This window comes from Nannobrachium achirus (genome assembly GCF_963921795.1).
Source record: "Nannobrachium achirus genome assembly, chromosome: 7".
Taxonomy (NCBI): Eukaryota; Metazoa; Chordata; class Actinopteri; order Myctophiformes; family Myctophidae; genus Nannobrachium; species Nannobrachium achirus.
In genome coordinates this window covers 45600263-45619285 of record NC_137816.1, presented here as the reverse complement: position 1 = coordinate 45619285, position 19023 = coordinate 45600263, and the positions used below count along the sequence as shown (strand labels likewise).

General features: G+C 42.0%; 1 protein-coding gene across 1 annotated transcript; it reads right to left on the bottom strand.

The window, feature by feature from the left end:
* Positions 1 to 128: 128 nt before the first annotated feature.
* Positions 129 to 5650, bottom strand: dtwd1 (DTW domain containing 1; the record flags this gene model as incomplete). Its single annotated transcript, XM_080730257.1, has 5 exons — positions 5610 to 5650; positions 3712 to 4021; positions 3085 to 3222; positions 1966 to 2257; positions 129 to 361 (listed from the first exon to the last, which is right to left on the bottom strand). Exons 2-5 carry the CDS (start codon positions 3955 to 3957, stop codon positions 129 to 131), a joined length of 909 nt encoding a protein of 302 aa, XP_080586383.1. The 5' UTR covers positions 3958 to 4021; positions 5610 to 5650.
* Between the last annotated feature and the right edge of the window lie 13373 nt (positions 5651 to 19023).

Sequence of the window (19023 nt, the reverse complement as noted above, 5' to 3'; positions counted from 1 at the left end):
CCTCATAGCAGAGTGGACCTTGGTCCATGTGCTGAAAATGAACCACACCATCTTGTGTATTGCTTAATGACTATAAAATACTGAGTTTAATTATTACATCTTTAATACATTACACGACAGTCATTGCCTCAGTCGAGTTTTCCAGCAGACGTTTTGGCCTTCGTGATGAGTGAGTGCAGGTAAGAAAAGAAAAACAGGAGGTTATCATATTCTCCAGTGTAATCCTGGGCCAGACAGTACTCATGGTAGTCCTTTAGGAAGTAGTAAATGGCCTCTATGGTGGACAGGTAGGTGTCTGGCTTGCCCTTCTGGTGGCGCCAAAAACACGTTTTCCTCATGGTCAGCTCTACCTGGAGCAAACCTGCAGGGAGAGAGAACACGTTGGTTTGTAAATGCGCTCGAGAATCCACTCCAATTTCAGAGCTCTCAGGGCGATACCAGTTAATTTAGGAACTGTCAGAGCAGATACTCGGCTATTGTTTTGTTGCCATTTTGATCTTTTAAAATTAATTCAAATGTATAAACTAGGCCTGACCTCGAATAGTCGACTAATCGATCAAGGAAGTCTGATTTGAATACCACCTCAGTCGAATAAAAACATATTTTTTCATGATTCGACCTAAGAGATTGGCCTATTTTGTTATATTAAGTTTGCCAAAAATAGGATATATAAGACGCCCTATTTATTGAGAGAAACCAAGCAACTATATGTTAAATCAGACATTAAGCACCCCAACGCCCAAATGGAATGATCCTCTTTGGGAGAGAGGGCGAGATCATTTAGCGACCTACAACCGGGTCGCGACGTAGTCTGTAGTTTTCAGCGACTGGGTCGCAAAATCGAGCGACCGGGTCGCTAAATGGAGCGACCGGGTCGCTAAATCACCGACCGCGGCACTAAAGCGAGCGACCGGGTCGCTAAATGGAGCGACCGGGTCGCTAAATCACCGACCGCGGCACTAAAGCGAGCGACCGGGTCGCTAAATCGACCGACTGGGACGCTAATTCCATCGACCGGGCGCTAATTCCACCGACTGGGACGCTAATCCAGCGACCGGGTAGGTAAATCCACCGACCGGTGGTCGCTTCCACCGACCTCCTAACCCTAACCCTAAACCTAACCTCAGTAACCTTACCTCAGTTAGGCTAACCTGCCACCCAACCTCCCGACCGTTACCTCAGTTAGGCTAACCTGCCACGCAACCTCCCGACCGGGTCGCTAAATCACCGACCGCGTCGCTAAAGCGAGCGACCGGGTCGCTAAATCGACCGACTGGGGCGCAAAATCTACCAACCTAAAACTGCAGGCAGGTCGGTAGATTTAGCGACCGGGTCGGTCGATTTAGCGGCGCGGTCGGTGATTTAGCGACCCGGTCGCTCGATTTAGCGACCCGGTCGCTGAAAACTACCGGCCACGTCGCGACCCGGTTGTAGGTCGCTAAATGATCTCGCTCCTACTGCTCTTTGGTTCAACTGCCGATTTTCTTTTTATTATCGGTCTGCCTATAGTCGACTACGCTATATTCAGCCAATCAGATTAAACTATATTCTTTAGTATAAACATGATTACCTGTTTTGTGACGTGTAGCTGAATACTCTAGTCTAGAGTACCAAAGAAGCCATAACATTTTGTAATGAATTCAATGTTGTTTTTGTCAAACACTCTCTGGATTTCCAAACAACCAGAAAGCACCCCAGCACACTCCAGAACATTTTTATGAATGTTCCGATTATCAATACTGCACACACTGTACACAAAGTGATGTTATATAAACCTTGGAAAATAAACTTTGATCATTTCACCTCTTCAATAATACCAATTGGTATTGTATTTCATATCATTATCGTTGATTAGTCACCTCTACGAGGTATAACTTGTATATATACACACAAACACACACTCTGACTCATACTGTACATACATACACAGACAGTATGCACACTTATTTATTTTTCCATAATTACTTTGCAGTCTTTCATCTGTGATGATCTTGTTGGTCTGGTTCCATGTGCTGTCAATGAAGACCACCCTCTGGAGGGGACACGCTTTTGACTCCAAGCTCTCAGCCTCATCTGGGGCCCCTCCTGACCCCAGATCATTTACAATGTGTGTGGCCTCCGGTGGCTCCCCCGTTCTCAGCCTCTTCAGGCGGTGCTCGTCGGCTGAGTCACGCGACCTCTTGGCAGCTACGCGGCTCAAGCTCTGCATCATGTCTTGCATGGTGACAGCGCCTGGGCCGGGGAACACCAACACTACCTGGAGAGAACGCACAGTGTGGTCTAATCAAATGTATTGTTCAAAATGTGTATACCTGCTGTATGCATAGAAGCCTGTAGTAGTTCACGTTGGGTTAGTTACTTGAGAAGAATGCCTCAGTATGTTATGTATTAACTCATTGACTCAAGACCTGAAAAATACAAAAAAAAAGTCTTCTAAATCCTAATGGTTTTCTGAAATACGTATGTATCTTTATCTGTGGTGCTCAAAGTTTCTAACGTCAAGGACCCCTTGAATTATATGTATTTGACCATGGACCCCCTTCTAAAAAATATGTTGTTCCAGGGACCCAGAGAAAGAAAGATTGAGTTCCAAATGTTTGTTTTAAAATCTCTCTCTCTCTCTCTCTCTCTAAATGTTTGTTTCAAAAGTCTCTCTCTCTCTCTCGCAGTAAGAGCAGTTAGGGGTTCAGTCAGTGTTTTGCTCAATTTGACTTTTCAGGAGAGGCAGCGATTGAACGGCTCTAAATCCTCCTGAACCACTGCTGCCCATAAGAGTTTATTTAAGTAATGCATTATTTGACATAGTAACTGTAATGTTACCCAATTTGTAAAGTAATTATTTACATTACTTAAGTAGCTTTGCCAAGCCATGTGGCCCATAGGTCAGGAGCCAATCTCCTGTTTCTGTAGTGTGGCTATGGTGTACAATCATGACAACCCCTGGACTATACGCTAGTATGTGGCAATATTACCTCGTTACTCGCTAAAGTAATAGTACCTATGCACAGGCATCAATATGTTACACTGAATGCTGTTACTGTACATTTATGGTCAGCCCAAATGTAAAGAGAAAGAGCAACTGACGTTTTCCCTTTCGTATTCAGGTATGCACGGGTAAGTGTATATGGTGACATCACTGGAAGCGAGGATCTTGGCATGGATAGCTGTGCTCTTGCCATCAGTCTCATTAGGGTGCTTGATGATGTCAATCTTCACCGGGAGCTATAAACAGGATATGAAGAAACTGGTCAACATAGTTAATCACTTAAACCAGGGGTATTCAACTAAATTGTTCAGGGGACCACATTGTCAAACAAAAAAAATAAACAAAAACAAAAAATAAAGATTTTGGATTTTTTTTTTTTTTTTTGGTAAATTGCATCAGGGGCCTCAAGGAAGGTCCCAGCGGGTCACGTGGGGCCCGTGGGCCGCCAGTTGAATACCCATGACTTAAACCCTCCATACTTAGTCAAATGGACCTGAGTTACAACTGAACCTAGACGCTTTCTTTCTGTCTACACCAAATCTCTAATAGCCGATCTACAAGATCAGTAACATGGCTATTTTTGGTGAATGCCCCCCCCCAGATAGGTGCACTACAAGCTGTTCACAGAAAATAGACCATGTAAAAACAGGAAGGTTTAAGATTTAAACTTTTTCACTGCCACTATGGCCTTCAGTCTTCTGTTAAAGAACAATGGTGCTTCTGACCTTGACTGAGGGGATTTCATCCTCGACGACACCCACTAAAGAGCAGCATGTGTAGCAGAAGAACATCCTTGATCCTCCACACTTGTGGCACTTCAGCCTGCCCTGCTGCTGTGCTCTCTCCAGCACCGCGTGTGGCGACAGCTTCAGATCCTGGAGGTGTGAGTGAGCAGCAAGCTCACGCTGTTGTTCTTCACAGGAGTCACCGGGGACTGTCTGCAGGCTGCCGGGGCGACGCTGCTCTTCCATGTCTGTTTTTTTAAAATATTTTGGACAAAGCTGATGCAGGATGACCTGGCGATTGATCTACCTGCTGTAGATTGACGCAACAGAAGAATAGTATTAGCCATGAATGTCCAAGAGAGACAAGAGTACTCGAAACTGGTAACAATAAACCAAGCCTAACTTTACCCTCCGCCTGACCCTTCTATTGTAAAATACCTTTTATTTTTTTCTGATGATATCTACTCCTGCATACTAGTACTTAGCCGCAAATTGCAACACTAGATTGTTTTTAATATGTTGAATCTAGGGTTGCAATACCTCCCATAGGCAGCCAATGCATCAAAACAGTTTTTTTGCAATCTGATTGTATTAAATGACATCAAACGCACCAATATTGGGGCTGTATGGAAAGCTTGAAGTATCCTATTTCTATCTGAAAAGTGTTTGTCTCATAAAAACCCAGCGTAGACATGTTATGAGTTATATCTGTCAATAAATCCGAGCAGACATTCTTTCTAAGTATTGAACTTCGGAAGCACTCGTCTTCTATAGCGCCATGTCCCGCTGCCTCCTGTATTAGGCTATGTGACATTGTGAACCAGGTGGTACACAGGACCGCCGAGTGACTTCCCACGAGCGCTTCCAAACTCCAGCACTTAAAAAAGATAATCACCTGAACTGAATTTCTTGATAGAAAGTAGCTCATAACATGTCTACGCTGGGTTTTTATGAAACAAACACTTTACAGATAGAAAGAGGATACTTCAAGCGTTCCATACAGCCCCAATATTGCCCCCAATTTGACGTTATTTAATACAATCAAATCAACTGTTTTGATGCATTGGCTGCCTATGAGAGGTATTGCAACCCTAGAGTCAACCGATTAAAAAAAATCTAGTGTTGCAATTTGCAGCTAACTAGTACTCTGTTCCTTCTGTCTGTCATTCAATGTCATGAGTTAAAAAAGGACCTCAATCTAAATAAGCCATGGCTTTCCTGAGCTTATGCTTTTAGTTGACCTTGTACAAGTGAACTGTGCTGTCATGAAAATGTACCTTTTCCTGTGCAAACTTCTAATAAATACTTCACTCGATCAACCAGACAAAGTGGTTTAGATACAGTATATCCACCTTGAGCGTTCCAATGCTTTCTTTTGAACAGTATTAGCTTATTACTACAGTAGCATTAATTAAATAAATAGTGTGTGCAACAACACTGAATCTATAAACACTAAATAGTGTGGTTGAATGATTTGAATGCATTTCACAGGGACACAATTGAGCCCTTCTAGGCTTTCCATTGTGGTGCTCTGTATTCAATTCATTCAATACATACACACATTCTATTGTATTATCCTTTTAGCACCATATTGTATTGATTGTAGCATTTGCAAACTTTTAAAATGGTATCATTATTCAATCAATTAGGTTAACAACATCCTCATTCAGTACTATGAGGAGGCCACTAGTGTTTACAGAAGACATGATCATCACACATCATCACATGCATGTTTTTAACTGTTAGCAAACGTTAGCAAGTAGCCAGCAGCTAACTATACATAACATTAACTAATGCACCGGGCAGAACAAGGTTGACATGCAAAACACTGACAATAAAGGTAGGCAAACAACAAAGATAACAGCTAGTAGAATAGCAAGACGTGTTGTTCCACTCACAGCAGAAACGAGGTGAGCCAGTGTGTGTTGACAGCAGCAGCATGCAGCCAGCATGAAGCATCCTACTGCTGGAGGTGGGACGTTCGCGAACGACTCGCGTCTTTTGAACGGCTCTTTGAAATTAACGATGGGATCTGGTTCGCAGTAGGGAGCCGTTCCTTTTTAATGAACAGTGGTGGAAAAAAGTACTCAAATTCTTTTTACTGAAGTAAAAGTATCAATACTGCAATGTAGAAATACTCAAGTAGAAGTTCGGAACTAAAATGTATTTGAGTAAAAGTAGGAGAGTATTGGTATCAAAAAATGTACTTAAAATACCAAGGTTTTCCAATGAATAAAATGAAGAAATGTAGAAATAATTTGAAAATAGCAGATCTACAAGCTCACAATGCGTCGCAGCGTCGGCTATTTTCAAATGGCCGAAATGGGTTGAATGTAATTCTAATCAAAATCTCCTGAGTAACTACAACTATTATAACGAGTCTTTTGAACGGCTCTTTGAAAGGAACGGATTCCAGAGATCCGGCTCACTTCAAAGATACATAAATCCCATCCCTACATTTCTCTTTTTCTACGCCGGAAGTACAAGAAGAGAGTAGTTCCTCTCTCTGATCTCTTCCATGCGACCTTTCGTTTGCCAACGGGTTTGAGCAGCGTGACAGTTTTCTGAAGTTATTGAATATCAGTGGTTCTCAAACGTTGTCATGTCAAGGACCCCCAAAATGATATGTATTTGGCCGCGGACCCCCCCCCCCCCCCCCCCCCCCATCTCAAAATATTTTGTTCCAGCCTTCCAGGGACCACCAGAAGCAAATATTTAAGTTAAGCCAGCTAGATATAGAATTCTGCATCTAGTTTAGGGCCTCAGACCCGTTGGCAAAAACGAGCACCCCTCCTGCATAGATGTTGCTTAGCAACAAGTCAAGTGCAACTGAGCTGGCCCAGCAAAAAGCTGCAGCAACATCGGCTCTGGCAGGCACTTCAGGCAGCAATATGGAGAGGATGAAGAGCACATCATAAAAACTTGTTGCGTTTTTATAGTCTTGGACCAAGACTATATTACATCATGTGAGTATGATGACAGTCTTGATTGTCATGAACTGGCTCAATCATGACAAACATGGGAGACGACACACAGGAGAAGTTGAAAACGTATTTTATTTACTAAAAGAAACGTAAAGGATACTTAAACATGAGAATGTGGTATGAGTGGTCAGTGGTATCATACATGTAGTGTGTGTAGCCTATCATGTGTGAAAGTGTAGCCGTAGCGGGTCAGTGACGTGACGCCCCAAAAAATGTGTTTTTAAAAAAACTTTAAATTGCAGGCATAAAAGTTATTTAATTTTGTTCTACTCACTCTCAACCTTATGGAAATACATTTTGTTTTTAGATATTTTATTGGAATCAGACTTTATTCAGCAGTTTGTTGTACTTGTGCCTAAAATCGTCATATGGTGTGACATGAAAATAATTGTTCATAAAATGAAAATGGAGTACATCTTTCTTAAGTTACTCACTTTATCAAAGTCCTTTATCATAACTAACCAGTGATCCACTATAGTTTTTTGAAAATTAATTATATCTGTATATTTTTTTCATAATCGACACTCTGTGTGAGGCCCATGTTCATGATCTTACAACATATTTTAAATGTATTCTGTCAAAACTTTCTCTAAAATTACACAAATATTTGTGACTCTTCCTGATAATATTCTCTATGTAATCCATAAACATTTTTTTGGTTTAATCATTAATAAAGGTATGATTTTTCACTATTTGGAATGTCACACCAAATGATTAAGTGTCACACCGTATGATCATATCTTCATGTGTCAAAGCAAACTGTGTTTTAACCTACCTATTAGTGAGTACTGAACTTTACTGATTGATTAAACAATTACCCAGGATAACATGGCCTTAATATTTCTGAACAGGATATTATTGTAGGGCTTTAACATGGGATAAGAAAGAATTGTAGTAGTAGATGGATGATGAGGATGTGCACAGGAATGCTACGCACACCTAAGTCTTCTGCCGGCCCACGGCAGAAGGATCCTAAAGAGACAATAAGGCGCATAGCCACACTTGGAGCCAAGGCAACATTTTATTAACACCAATTAGTGGAAACAGAACTCAGCATTCAGGTAAATTGCTTTTTTCCGAAGTCTCCTGAACTTGAACACAACATTTTGTGTTGAACAAATGTAATTAGGAATCATGACATTACACCACATCTCCACTAGCTAAAGAGTGCTGGGTTGCGCAACTCCGAAAATAGCTGATCTACAAGCTCTCGCAGCACAACGTGTTGAGAGCTTGTAGATCAGCTATTTTCGCTAGTTTTGTCTCGGGTCCTACCTTAACACTGTCCACTGTCCAGTCCAGTGAGTGAAAGTACAAAAGTATTAGATCAGATTAGATTATACATTTAGACTGTATTGTACATCAGCCAGTCGTATTTGGTGAGGGTAGCAAACCGGCTGCCTTGTTGCGGTTCTGCTATGCCAAAGACAACCTCCTGCTCTTCGTAGAAAATGCAGTCTCGCCCCTTTGGCTCCTCTCTCCTTGCTGGGTCATTGTTTAGTTTCTCCCTGTACTTTCTCGTTCTCTCAGCACTTGTCATTTTCCAGCTGACAAAAGCAAATGGAATGTATAGTTTAAGACAAAGAGAAAATATTGTTTAGATTGAAACAATATGTTAAGGTTTCTGTGAAGGGGTTTCTGCTCTGTCTGATGAATTTGAAGTATCACTGAATGAAGCTAAATTACATTTTATGTAAAAATGTTTAAAACAAATGTTTAAATGTACAAAAGAAACATGGAACTTTGTTATTTATTGTTATATATGTAGTTAAATACAGTATAAATCATATGGTGTGACAATCAAGTCATATGGCGTGACAAGCAGACATGTCACACCATTATGATTAAGTGTCACACCATATTACGTTTTCTGCATTTAGGTTTACCTTGAGGCTACTATGTACACATTAGCATGCTAACAGCATGCTAGCTATAACAAAGCAACCTAGATCTACATGGGAATATGACCAAAACTTCAAATAACTTAAGCTTTTTTTAATGAAAAGGTGTCACACCAACAGACATCCAAAGTGGTGAGTTTGTCAAAGTTTCAACAAGATGGCATTTCATGAAAATGTTAAAATCATAACTCACCTCAGACACCTGTCTTGCAGTTGTGCTGGGAGTGCTGAATAGCCTTACAGAAGAAGGACCTCTCTAGCCAATAGGTGTCCAAATAATTGCCTGTTTAATTTGTCCAAACTAGTGTCACACCAAATGATTTTGGTTTGGGGGACAAAATGTTTTTGATCAGAAATGACTGAAAACATTATGCTTTGACTTTGAAAAGATATAGGCTCACAAATAGACATTTTTTTTAGCCTAAATTCATTTTCAAATGATTTTTAGCAATTCTTTTTCTTAGTTTTATTCAAGTTCCCACTTTGAGAAACAAGGTCAGGACAGTCACACCATATGAGTTTTGCCATGTTTGGTTGAAAATTCTGAAGAAATGAGGAATGAAATGTTTTAATCTTGAGTAAGTTCACATAAAGCTTAATGTCCTGCACAATATTCAGAAGGTTTTTGACAAATATATTTTTTATTTATACATGTTTGACACCGAGGACAGCGAAAACGTTACGTCACGTCACCCACCCACGTGCTGTGTAGGCCTGGGGCGGTATGGACATTTTGTTACCGCGATTACCGTCTTCCCATTTACCGCCGGTACTGCGGTAATTACCGCACCCCCGTATCTATTAATTAAGGTTCGGCGATAAGCCAAAATATTGCAATCATCTTCCCAAAAGGAGGGGCGACACAGCCTGACTGCCCGAGTTATACTTCTCCGTACAGCACAGCGTGTCTGGCTTTCAAAGGAGCAGATCTACAAGCTCACAACACATCGCATCCGCGATGCGTTCTGAGCTTTTAGATCTGCACTGTCGGGTTACCATAGTAACGTAGGCAAGCTACGTAGGCTAGCTACTTGGGCTATTCAGACACAAACAGCTGAAGGAAGGGTTGTCAGATCGTGTACAGTGATTCTGTAAACTCACGTCACGTCTCAACTCTCAAATCGCAGTGATTGAGTGCTGCTATATACAGGTTTTAGTTACAAGACTTGACAGAAAAGGTTATAAAATCGCCGACGCGCCGCTGGACGGAGCACAACGTGCGACGGAGAAAGTAAAATAGTTTCTCCACAGTGGAGAGGCGACACAGCCTGACTGCCCGAGTTATACTTCTCCGTACAGCACAGCGTGTCTGGCTTTCAAAGGAGCAGATCTACAAGCTCACAACACGTCGCATCCGCGATGCGTTCTGAGCTTTTAGATCTGCACTGTCGGGTTACCATAGTAACGTAGGCAAGCTACGTAGGCTAGCTACTTGGGCTATTCAGACACAAACAGCTGAAGGAAGGGTTGTCAGATCGTGTACAGTGATTCTGTAAACTCACGTCACGTCACGTCTCAACTCTCAAATCGCAGTGATTGAGTGCTGCTATATACAGGTTTTAGTTACAAGACTTGACAGAAAAGGTTATAAAATCGCCGACGCGCCGCTGGACGGAGCACAACGTGCGACGGAGAAAGTAAAATAGTTTCTCCACAGTGGAGAGGCGACACAGCCTGACTGCCCGAGTTATACTTCTCCGTACAGCACAGCGTGTCTGGCTTTCAAAGGAGCAGATCTACAAGCTCACAACACGTCGCATCCGCGATGCGTTCTGAGCTTTTAGATCTGCACTGTCGGGTTACCATAGTAACGTAGGCAAGCTACGTAGGCTAGCTACTTGGGCTATTCAGACACAAACAGCTGAAGGAAGGGTTGTCAGATCGTGTACAGTGATTCTGTAAACTCACGTCACGTCACGTCTCAACTCTCAAATCGCAGTGATTGAGTGCTGCTATATACAGGTTTTAGTTACAAGACTTGACAGAAAAGGTTATAAAATCGCCGACGCGCCGCTGGACGGAGCACAACGTGCGACGCGGTGGAGAAATTAAAATAGTTTCATTTTCGGCTTTAGTCCACGCGGCCCGCGCTCCGCCAGTAATCCGTATGAATAAAAAAAGATATGCCACAACACAAGGTAGCCTATGTATTAACATCCTTGTGTCGAGTGGATTACAGAGAAAGAGTTGTGCTCCGTACTCTATCTATGCCCTGCGTGCAGCCGTGCACTGTGTACACTGCAGGTCTCTGTGTGTGAGTGACGTATGTGGCTTCGTGTGGTACACGGCCCAGAGCAGAGCGGCATGGAGCGCATGCGGTCCTCGCTTCTCCCCCGTTTTAAAACTCGCTTGTTTTCCAATAAAAAAATAGACCTTTTTTTTGTCTTTTTACCGCGGTAAGCACAATGACACCGCGGTAGACCTCGGTATACCGCGGTATGGCGGTACGGCGGTTACCGCCTCCAACCCTAGTGCTGTGCAAACTGCAAATGCAGAACCAGGTATAACTAACTCATCTAAACCAAACAATGTTGCATGAGACAGGGAGAGAGAGGGCCAGCCTGCTTTTATGCCCAAGCCAAGGGAATGATTGGGACCAGGTGTGTCTCATCCCCAAGACACACCTATGCAGGCTGACCCTCTCCTCCTACACAGAGATAGAGAAATGGACGGATTAAGTCCCGTGAGGGCCCCTGGCCGTTAATTTTTTAGGGGACCCCCACCCTTCACCATAACCCCCCCTCCCTCCCGACGCGCACTAGGCCTACCCAGCTCAGATTTTAAGCCATGATGATCATCTGTGGGCCAAGAAAGCACCTGTAGACAACAGAGGAGGGGCCCACACATGTGATTTTTAAATAACGTACACATTTAATTTTAGTAAATTGTCAATGACCACGCGGCCCAGTTCCCCCAAGGGCCCCTGAGAGCCAAGGGCCCCTGGCAACGGCCCCACCGGCCCAATGGTTAATCCAGCCCTGGATAGAGACCACAATTCACTAGTTTGCAAATCCCGCCCCATTCTGCCCTGTTACTATGATGGGACATTTGACCCTGGGCAGATTGTTTTTATAGTGGCAGTGAATGGGATTTTTTTATTTTGTCATAGCCTCATTACAGCTATATAAAGTACCAAAGGAAAAACATCTAGGTGATATTAATAAAAAGGGAAGACAAAGGTACAGTAGTTACATTGCAAAACAGGGGGTTTCCCCGAAAATATATGTTTTAATTTGTTTAATCCCAGTGGGACAGAATCACTATTGCAGATTCTTTTATAGTGGAAGTGGATGGGATTTTCTTTTCCTTCATAGACTCATTACAGCTATATAAAGTACCAAAAAAAAACACATCTACGTGATATTAATAAAAAGGGAAGAAAAAGGTACAGTAATTACATAGCAAAACAGTAATTTCCCCCCGAAAATATATGTTTTAATTAGTTTATTCCCCTGGATCAGAGAGAGAATAGAAAAAGAAAGCGCATTGCATCTTGGGTAGGAAGAGGACAGGCTGATTATAGTTCTCCTCACATAATAGGCTGGCTTTTCGTAATTCTGCCCATTTAAATTATATGTACCCAATCGTGACTCTTAGACCATTGATAAGGTCCATGTGAACTAGTTTGTTGAAGCTTATTCGTTATGATGAGCGAGATTGCTTGCCGTCGCTATCACCTCCCGCGGCCGTACCGGGCGAACTCCGTGTCGCGCAGTGCGGACGGACAGTTCTTGAAAGACACATTCAACATTCTCCACTGCACAAACTCCACCCCCGATAGCAAAAAGTGAATGGTTTTTTCTGGTTGGCCAGTCAGGGAGTCTCAGGGACCAATCAGAAGGCTGACAAACGGTGAATTCACCCTTTATCAAGTCTCGCCCGTTGTCCCGCCCCTCTTCACACCCATTGGTTGCTGTCTCGGTGGGACACTCCATCCATTACCATTTTAATTCAGTTGCTTTGTAATGATATTCTGTGTTGAATTCAAATTTCAAATTTGGTTACTGTAAAATGGAGCTGCTCAGTGGCAGTATAGTGACTCAGCATGTTTTTAAATGTTTTATTTCTCCAGAAATTATGTTTTAGCAAATTCAACATAAAAAAGGCGGAACCAGGGCGAGACAAGTCAGAGCCTGCTGGTTGGTCAGTCAGGGACCAACCAGAAGGTTAACAAAGGGTGAATTAGAATCACACAAGCAATGGGATGGGTCATCGCATGATCCAATCCTAATTAAGGAGCTAAATCCCGGTGACGCGAGTCGCGAGGTTATCAAGGAACAAGTTTACTGGTGAGGTAAAAGTGTACCGACTCTCCCCATACTAACCCTATATCTAACCCTGACCCTAACCACACGTGTAGCCACATAGTCAGAGTAATGAGACGTTGGACTTACTTTCATAATCTCCCGAATACTAATTAAGTTGACGTGAAAGTTTTTACAGTATGGTAGTTTGCCATGGATGGACCAACAACCCAGCATTTCATTAAGCAGGGAAATCCTGGCCATCCCAAACCTTTACTGAGCAGTTTGCTAAAAAAAAACAGATCAGATACACACAAGGAACTGCTGTATATTGGAGAACAATAGAGTTCATTAGTTTATTTAAAAACGTTACATTCAAAAAAGACACCTCTGGCGTATTCACAAGATCACTATTACTGTGTCATTTATGATTGAAACCCGTTGTCCTACTTGCGCACTCTGCTGGGTGCTAGTAATAAAAAGACACACACCCCGGATTTGAGACCGCTTGGTCAAATGAAGGACATGATGTTCCCAGTTCCATAGGGGGAGCTGATCTTCCCTGAATGAAGTAATATTTTTTAAGGGTGACAATCCTCTGTTCCATTTCCAGGAACTCTTTTCAGATGCTGTTGGTTGTCATGTTTGCCAGTTCCCACCTGATATCATGTGGGAGTCCTGACTGCGCCAGGCTGTACTGAATAACTGCTAGTTTGCATAATGTCTTCAAAGGACTTAAGTCTAAGATCCTCCAAAAAGGACAACACGATCTTCTACTTTGCAAAAGCACATCCCCTCCATCCAACACAGTGTCTTCACCTTGGGCTCCACCTTCTTCCAGGAGGAGCTCTCTGGAATGTACTTCCACAGATCATTGGTTTCAAGCAAGTGCATCTCTCCATTGTGGGCAAAGGCTGAGGACAGAGGTGTGTAGAAGGTTCCCTCATCCAGAAGTTGTTCTCAATGCCAAAGACACTGAGGTCCTTGCAGACGAATACAAACATCTTTGTCCCAATGATGGTGGCAGAGTGATATTTTGACACAGGTGGCGGAGTGCCTCTGGTGTTAATTGAAGACCAGACCATTGTGATGGTGTCCAACTTGAAGATGACCTTCTCCAAGACACAGGCTGAGTGAATTAGTGAAACATCCTCTCATATGGACGAGTCCCCGATACTTCGGGCCTGAAACAGCTGTGGGCCTCCACATCAAACGCATAAAGCACATTGTAGTACTCGTTCATTCTCCAATCACACGAGGGCACTCTCCTTGTTCAGTTGTCACTTCCTCCAGCGCAAAGACACTGTGTTGAAAACATGCACCTCCATCCATGCACCTCCATCTAGTCCCCGGAGATCATCCCGGCGCAGAGATCTCCAAAGACATACATCTTGCTCCCCTCCGCCACAGAAGCAGCAGTGTCAGCATGGACCTCCTATGAGACGCGCTGTGATGTGCAACATTTCACACGCCGACCAGCAACGATACATTTAAAGGAGGCATCCAGACCAAAACACATATAGGGTTAAATCTGCCTTTTATCAGATCCCTTCATACATGCTGCAGTTTTTTTTTTTATATACATGCCCCTGTTCTGCATTCTCCTCACCCCTCCACAGCTAAACCGTGTGTATTTGACAAGCAGTCTACTTCTGCATGAACTGCTGCAGAATACCCACTATCATGTTTTTCTCTTGGATCTTACCCTGTGATAAACAGAATCTAAGTCTGGGGTTTTGAGCACCAGTGGTGCAGCAGCGGTGCAGTCAATGTTCTGCAGGCACGTGCACACATAGACATCAAAGGGGGCTTGAGCCCCTGCCCTTTTATCCATCTGTAAAAACTCTCCATACTATGAATGCAGTTTTTACTATGGTGAAAGAAATGCAAATGCCCTCTTTCCATGCCATACTGTACCTGAAGGCAGCATTCAAGAGAATTGCCTTGTCCAAACTCTCCTGAACTGAATACTGTATGTCGAAAGAATTGCCCTCTCTGTGTAGAGATTCATGCCGTTACGCCACATCACGAATATTGACTTGATAATGCTTAGTTCAGTGTGGTATCAAGCACTTGAAAATAGCGGAGCGCGACGCGTTGTGAGCTTGTAGGTCTGCTATTTTCTATATTTCCACCAAAAGGCCCTTTAAGAAATTTCAGCTCCTGCCTCTCTAACACTCTCTGCACGTCCCTGATGTTCTGCTCCTATCACAGTGGAATTTGCTGGCACACTCTACAATCAATCATCCTAACCTGGAAAGCAGACACCTATTAAAGTCCTGTTACATTAACAAAGTCCAAGTTTCACAGATGACCTGTCTCAGATATTGGCTCAAAATAATGTTGATTAAAGAAAAAAGGGTATTCTGAGGCATGCTTGTGGTGTAAGGTTTATTTATCAGTCCAAATGCTAATATCCCGTCAACTTCTTCAAAGCCAGATGTAGTTGGTGTGATGTGAAACAGACTTGTTATGTCAAGTTTCAAAGATACCTGGGCTGTCACACGTTTTATGTGCAATGAGATCGCATGCAGACTTGCACGTCAAGCAGATGTGTATCGAATGTGGCCTTAGTGTATGTAATCTTGGATTCTGAACATGTGTGTGTGAATCTGCCTTGTGTGTATACTTTGTGCCAATCATCCGATGCATTTAGATTTATAACCAATGAAACATAGGTTACATCATAGAATATATTAATCACACACTTCTTGCCTGTCCTCACTACAGCCAGGATTTTGAAAGAACTGGAAGTCTTTTGTTGCGCTTTAAATTTGACCTTGCTCAAAGCCTCCGTGGGTTCAGAGTCAGTCTGACCTGCAACATTGCATGCATTTTTTAGCATGGCTCTTTATGTTTTTATAGCCAGAGAGTTTCCTAATTTTAAAAAAGGACTTTGGCCAAGTGCCACTCATTTGAAACTATGGACTACTGTTTTTTGTCATTAAGTTTTCAGTAATCAGCTTACTGTACCTCTAGTAAACATAGGCACTCCGAACCAGACTTGGGGAGTCTAAACAATAACATGGTCCACAGCCATCCATCAGATCATTTCAAATACAATCACGTTGCAGGAGTGTTTCCCTGCTGATGAAAGTCCTGCTGGATTTGAAACATAAACTGTCTTAGGTACCTTACTTCAGTATTTATGTGATGGTGTCAGCATGCCTAAACCTTAATCAGATCTCATGTGTTGCTGAGTTCAAGATAACATGCTATTATTACTTTTTTTATTATTATTTTCTTTTTGTCTTTTAATTTTTTTTGTGTGTCTCTTGTTTTCCAGGTGTATGCAGACTGCTTGGCCCAGGCGATCTACCCTAGGGCTGTCACGATAATGACATTTTACATGACGATTAATTGTCACTCAAATAATTGCGATTAACGTTTTAATTGCGAATTTGTCATTGACCATTACATTTCTGTTTGGCTTTTAGGCTTTGAAGTTGCACATGGCAATTATGACACATAACTTAAATATACAAAGAAATGTTAATTTCTATACATAAAAAAATAACATTGGTAGTGGAAATGGCCGATCTACAAGCTCACAACGCGTCGCAATGCAACGCGTTGTGAGCTTGTAGATCTGCTATTTCCACTACTTTTTGAAAGTGTTTGTAACTATATTAACATTTCTCAACATGGTAACGATTATGACAATTATGCAAAATAATTGCGATTACCTCAAATAATTGCGATTAGACGATTATGTACAGTAATAATTGTGACAGCCCTACTCTACCCCATTATTTTAAGGAGCATTCCATGACTAGAAGGAACAACTGGGCAGTACAATGTTGAGGTATTTGTACTTTACTTGAGTATTTCCAGCTTTCAGTACTTTCTACTTTTACTTCTACTCCACTACATCTCTGATCCAAATATTGTACTTTTACTCCACTACAATTATTGGAAAACTTTAGTTACTTGTTACTTAGCTGATATAAATGATTATATTATAAAACATAGATTAATCCACTTTAGCCATGTGCTCATCTATGCTACGCGGGTATTTGCGGGTAATGATGATTTTTCATGTTTGTATTGTTTTATGCATGGTGTTCTCCTCAGGTTTGGAGCTGGCAGAGATGGAAGCGCAGTCGGCAGATTCCAACGACAGCAGAAGATGAGGACAATGAGAAGGATTCTGGTAATGATCGCATATAGAGAACTGTGTGTATAGGGACAGTTCACCAGAACTAAAAGCCTAGAAATAATTTCTAATAATCCGGGACACACAAAAGAAATCCCCCATACTGTATGTTTAATAAAGTACTGTCTCCTCCCCTGGTGCATGAAGTTGAAGTGAAAGATTTGTTTGTCTAGAATGACTTGAACACAGGAGAGAAGACAGTCAATAAAAAAAGTAAAATACATCTGCAGCCCCAGTTATCATCACAACACTATTTTTGATTTGTGCCTCAAGTATATGTCACATTAGTTATGTTTTATGAGTTAAGGAGAAATATTTCTAGAATCCCATTCAAATCAGTGCAGTTTTTTCCATCTTTGAGAAGGTCAGTAAAGTATTCAGCTCTATAGCTCTATAACTTGTATACTGTAATATCAGCTACTTTAAATTGGCATTTGGCTTTATATTTTCTCTACAAAATCACACCATCTTTGAGAGAGAGAGAGAGAGAGTGGCGTTTTAACTGTTCACTCTCTTAATTAATATATTTTTTAATTGGAGAGTAGAGAGACAAAAGCTGAGCGTAGAGGAGTTAACTATCTGTTTATCTACTGGTACCCCAATTCTTGACAGAATCTGACTTATGACCTTTTTAATTTCAAGGACCGCCAGTTTGATATGCATTAGGCCAGTGGTTCTCAAACTTTTTATGTAGCCTGTGACCCAAAAGAGAAATTAGACTATGCCCTGGGACCTAGTAACTAGTGAAAACAACAGATCTACAAGCTCACAATATGATGCTTCGTGCCGCGTTGTGGGCTATCTTCAGTTTGTATGCCTTTATTATAGATAGGACTGACAGGCCGACAGGAAACGGGAGAGAGATGGGGAGTGACACGCAGCCACGGCCGGCGGGATCGGGACTCGAACCCGCAACACGCTGTTAGGCTACAGTTGCCTGTACCACTACACCAGCGGTACAAGCCTTGTTTCCATTTCTATACTCGTTGAGTTACAGCCTCATAATGGACTATTATTTTATACATTTATACTATAAAAAACCATTAATAGTGGAAATAGATGATTTACACGATTTACACGATCACAACATATTGCATTGCAACGAGTTATGAGCTTGTAGATCTGCTATTTACTCAATGTTTTAAATGGCTGAAAATAAATGAAACATTTTCAACATGGACAGTGTTGGATACATGCGAAGTAATTGTGATTTTCTAAAAAAAATGGACTATAGGCGATTATGTAATAATTGTGACTGACCTAGACATCTAGCGTGCAATCACAACTGTCAGTTAGTGGTTTTGGCATCTTCAGTGTCAGTGTGGTTTAGTTTTGCTGTCAGAGAATGTGTGAAGTCACCGTGAGCTGCTGGACGCCTGCTGCTTCCCTGGCTCTCTGACCGCAGTGTTCTGGAGTTCTGGGGTTTCCGTGCTAAGGCTGAAAACATGAGAGTTCCCCACGTTGCACAACCGCAGATTTGCTCCGGGGAAAAGAAGGTTCACGGCCCTGAAATGTATCAAGTTCAGCTGCCTGGGCCTCTATCGGGCCTCCCCTGATTCTCACTATACACGGCCCAGACTACATCCACAGCCTCCCCCGTGGTCACTTCCCTTCATCTTTTTACCTTATTTCCTTTCCCATTCCCATCCTCCCGCAGTCTGCTTGTCTTACTCTGTCCTGTCCTTTCCTGTACTGCAGAGTGCAGTACCTGCTATGCCGGTGCGGTGCTTTCAAAATCTCAAGGCACGCACGCCTCTGAGTGTTCACAGCGAAAGATAGAAGATCTACAATATCGCAATACACATTTTGTGAGCCTCTAGATTTAGCCATTTTAGCTCATTTTGAAAATTTGTGAAAGAATTATAACATTTTAAAATCATTTATATTTTCCTATAAGCACAAAAATAGTCCTTAATGAAAAAATATTTTAGGGTATTAAATGTGTCCTCTTTGTTGGAAAATGAGGCAAACAACTTGGCCTATACTACTAAAATAAAAATAATTGTATAGTTGTATAATAATGATAA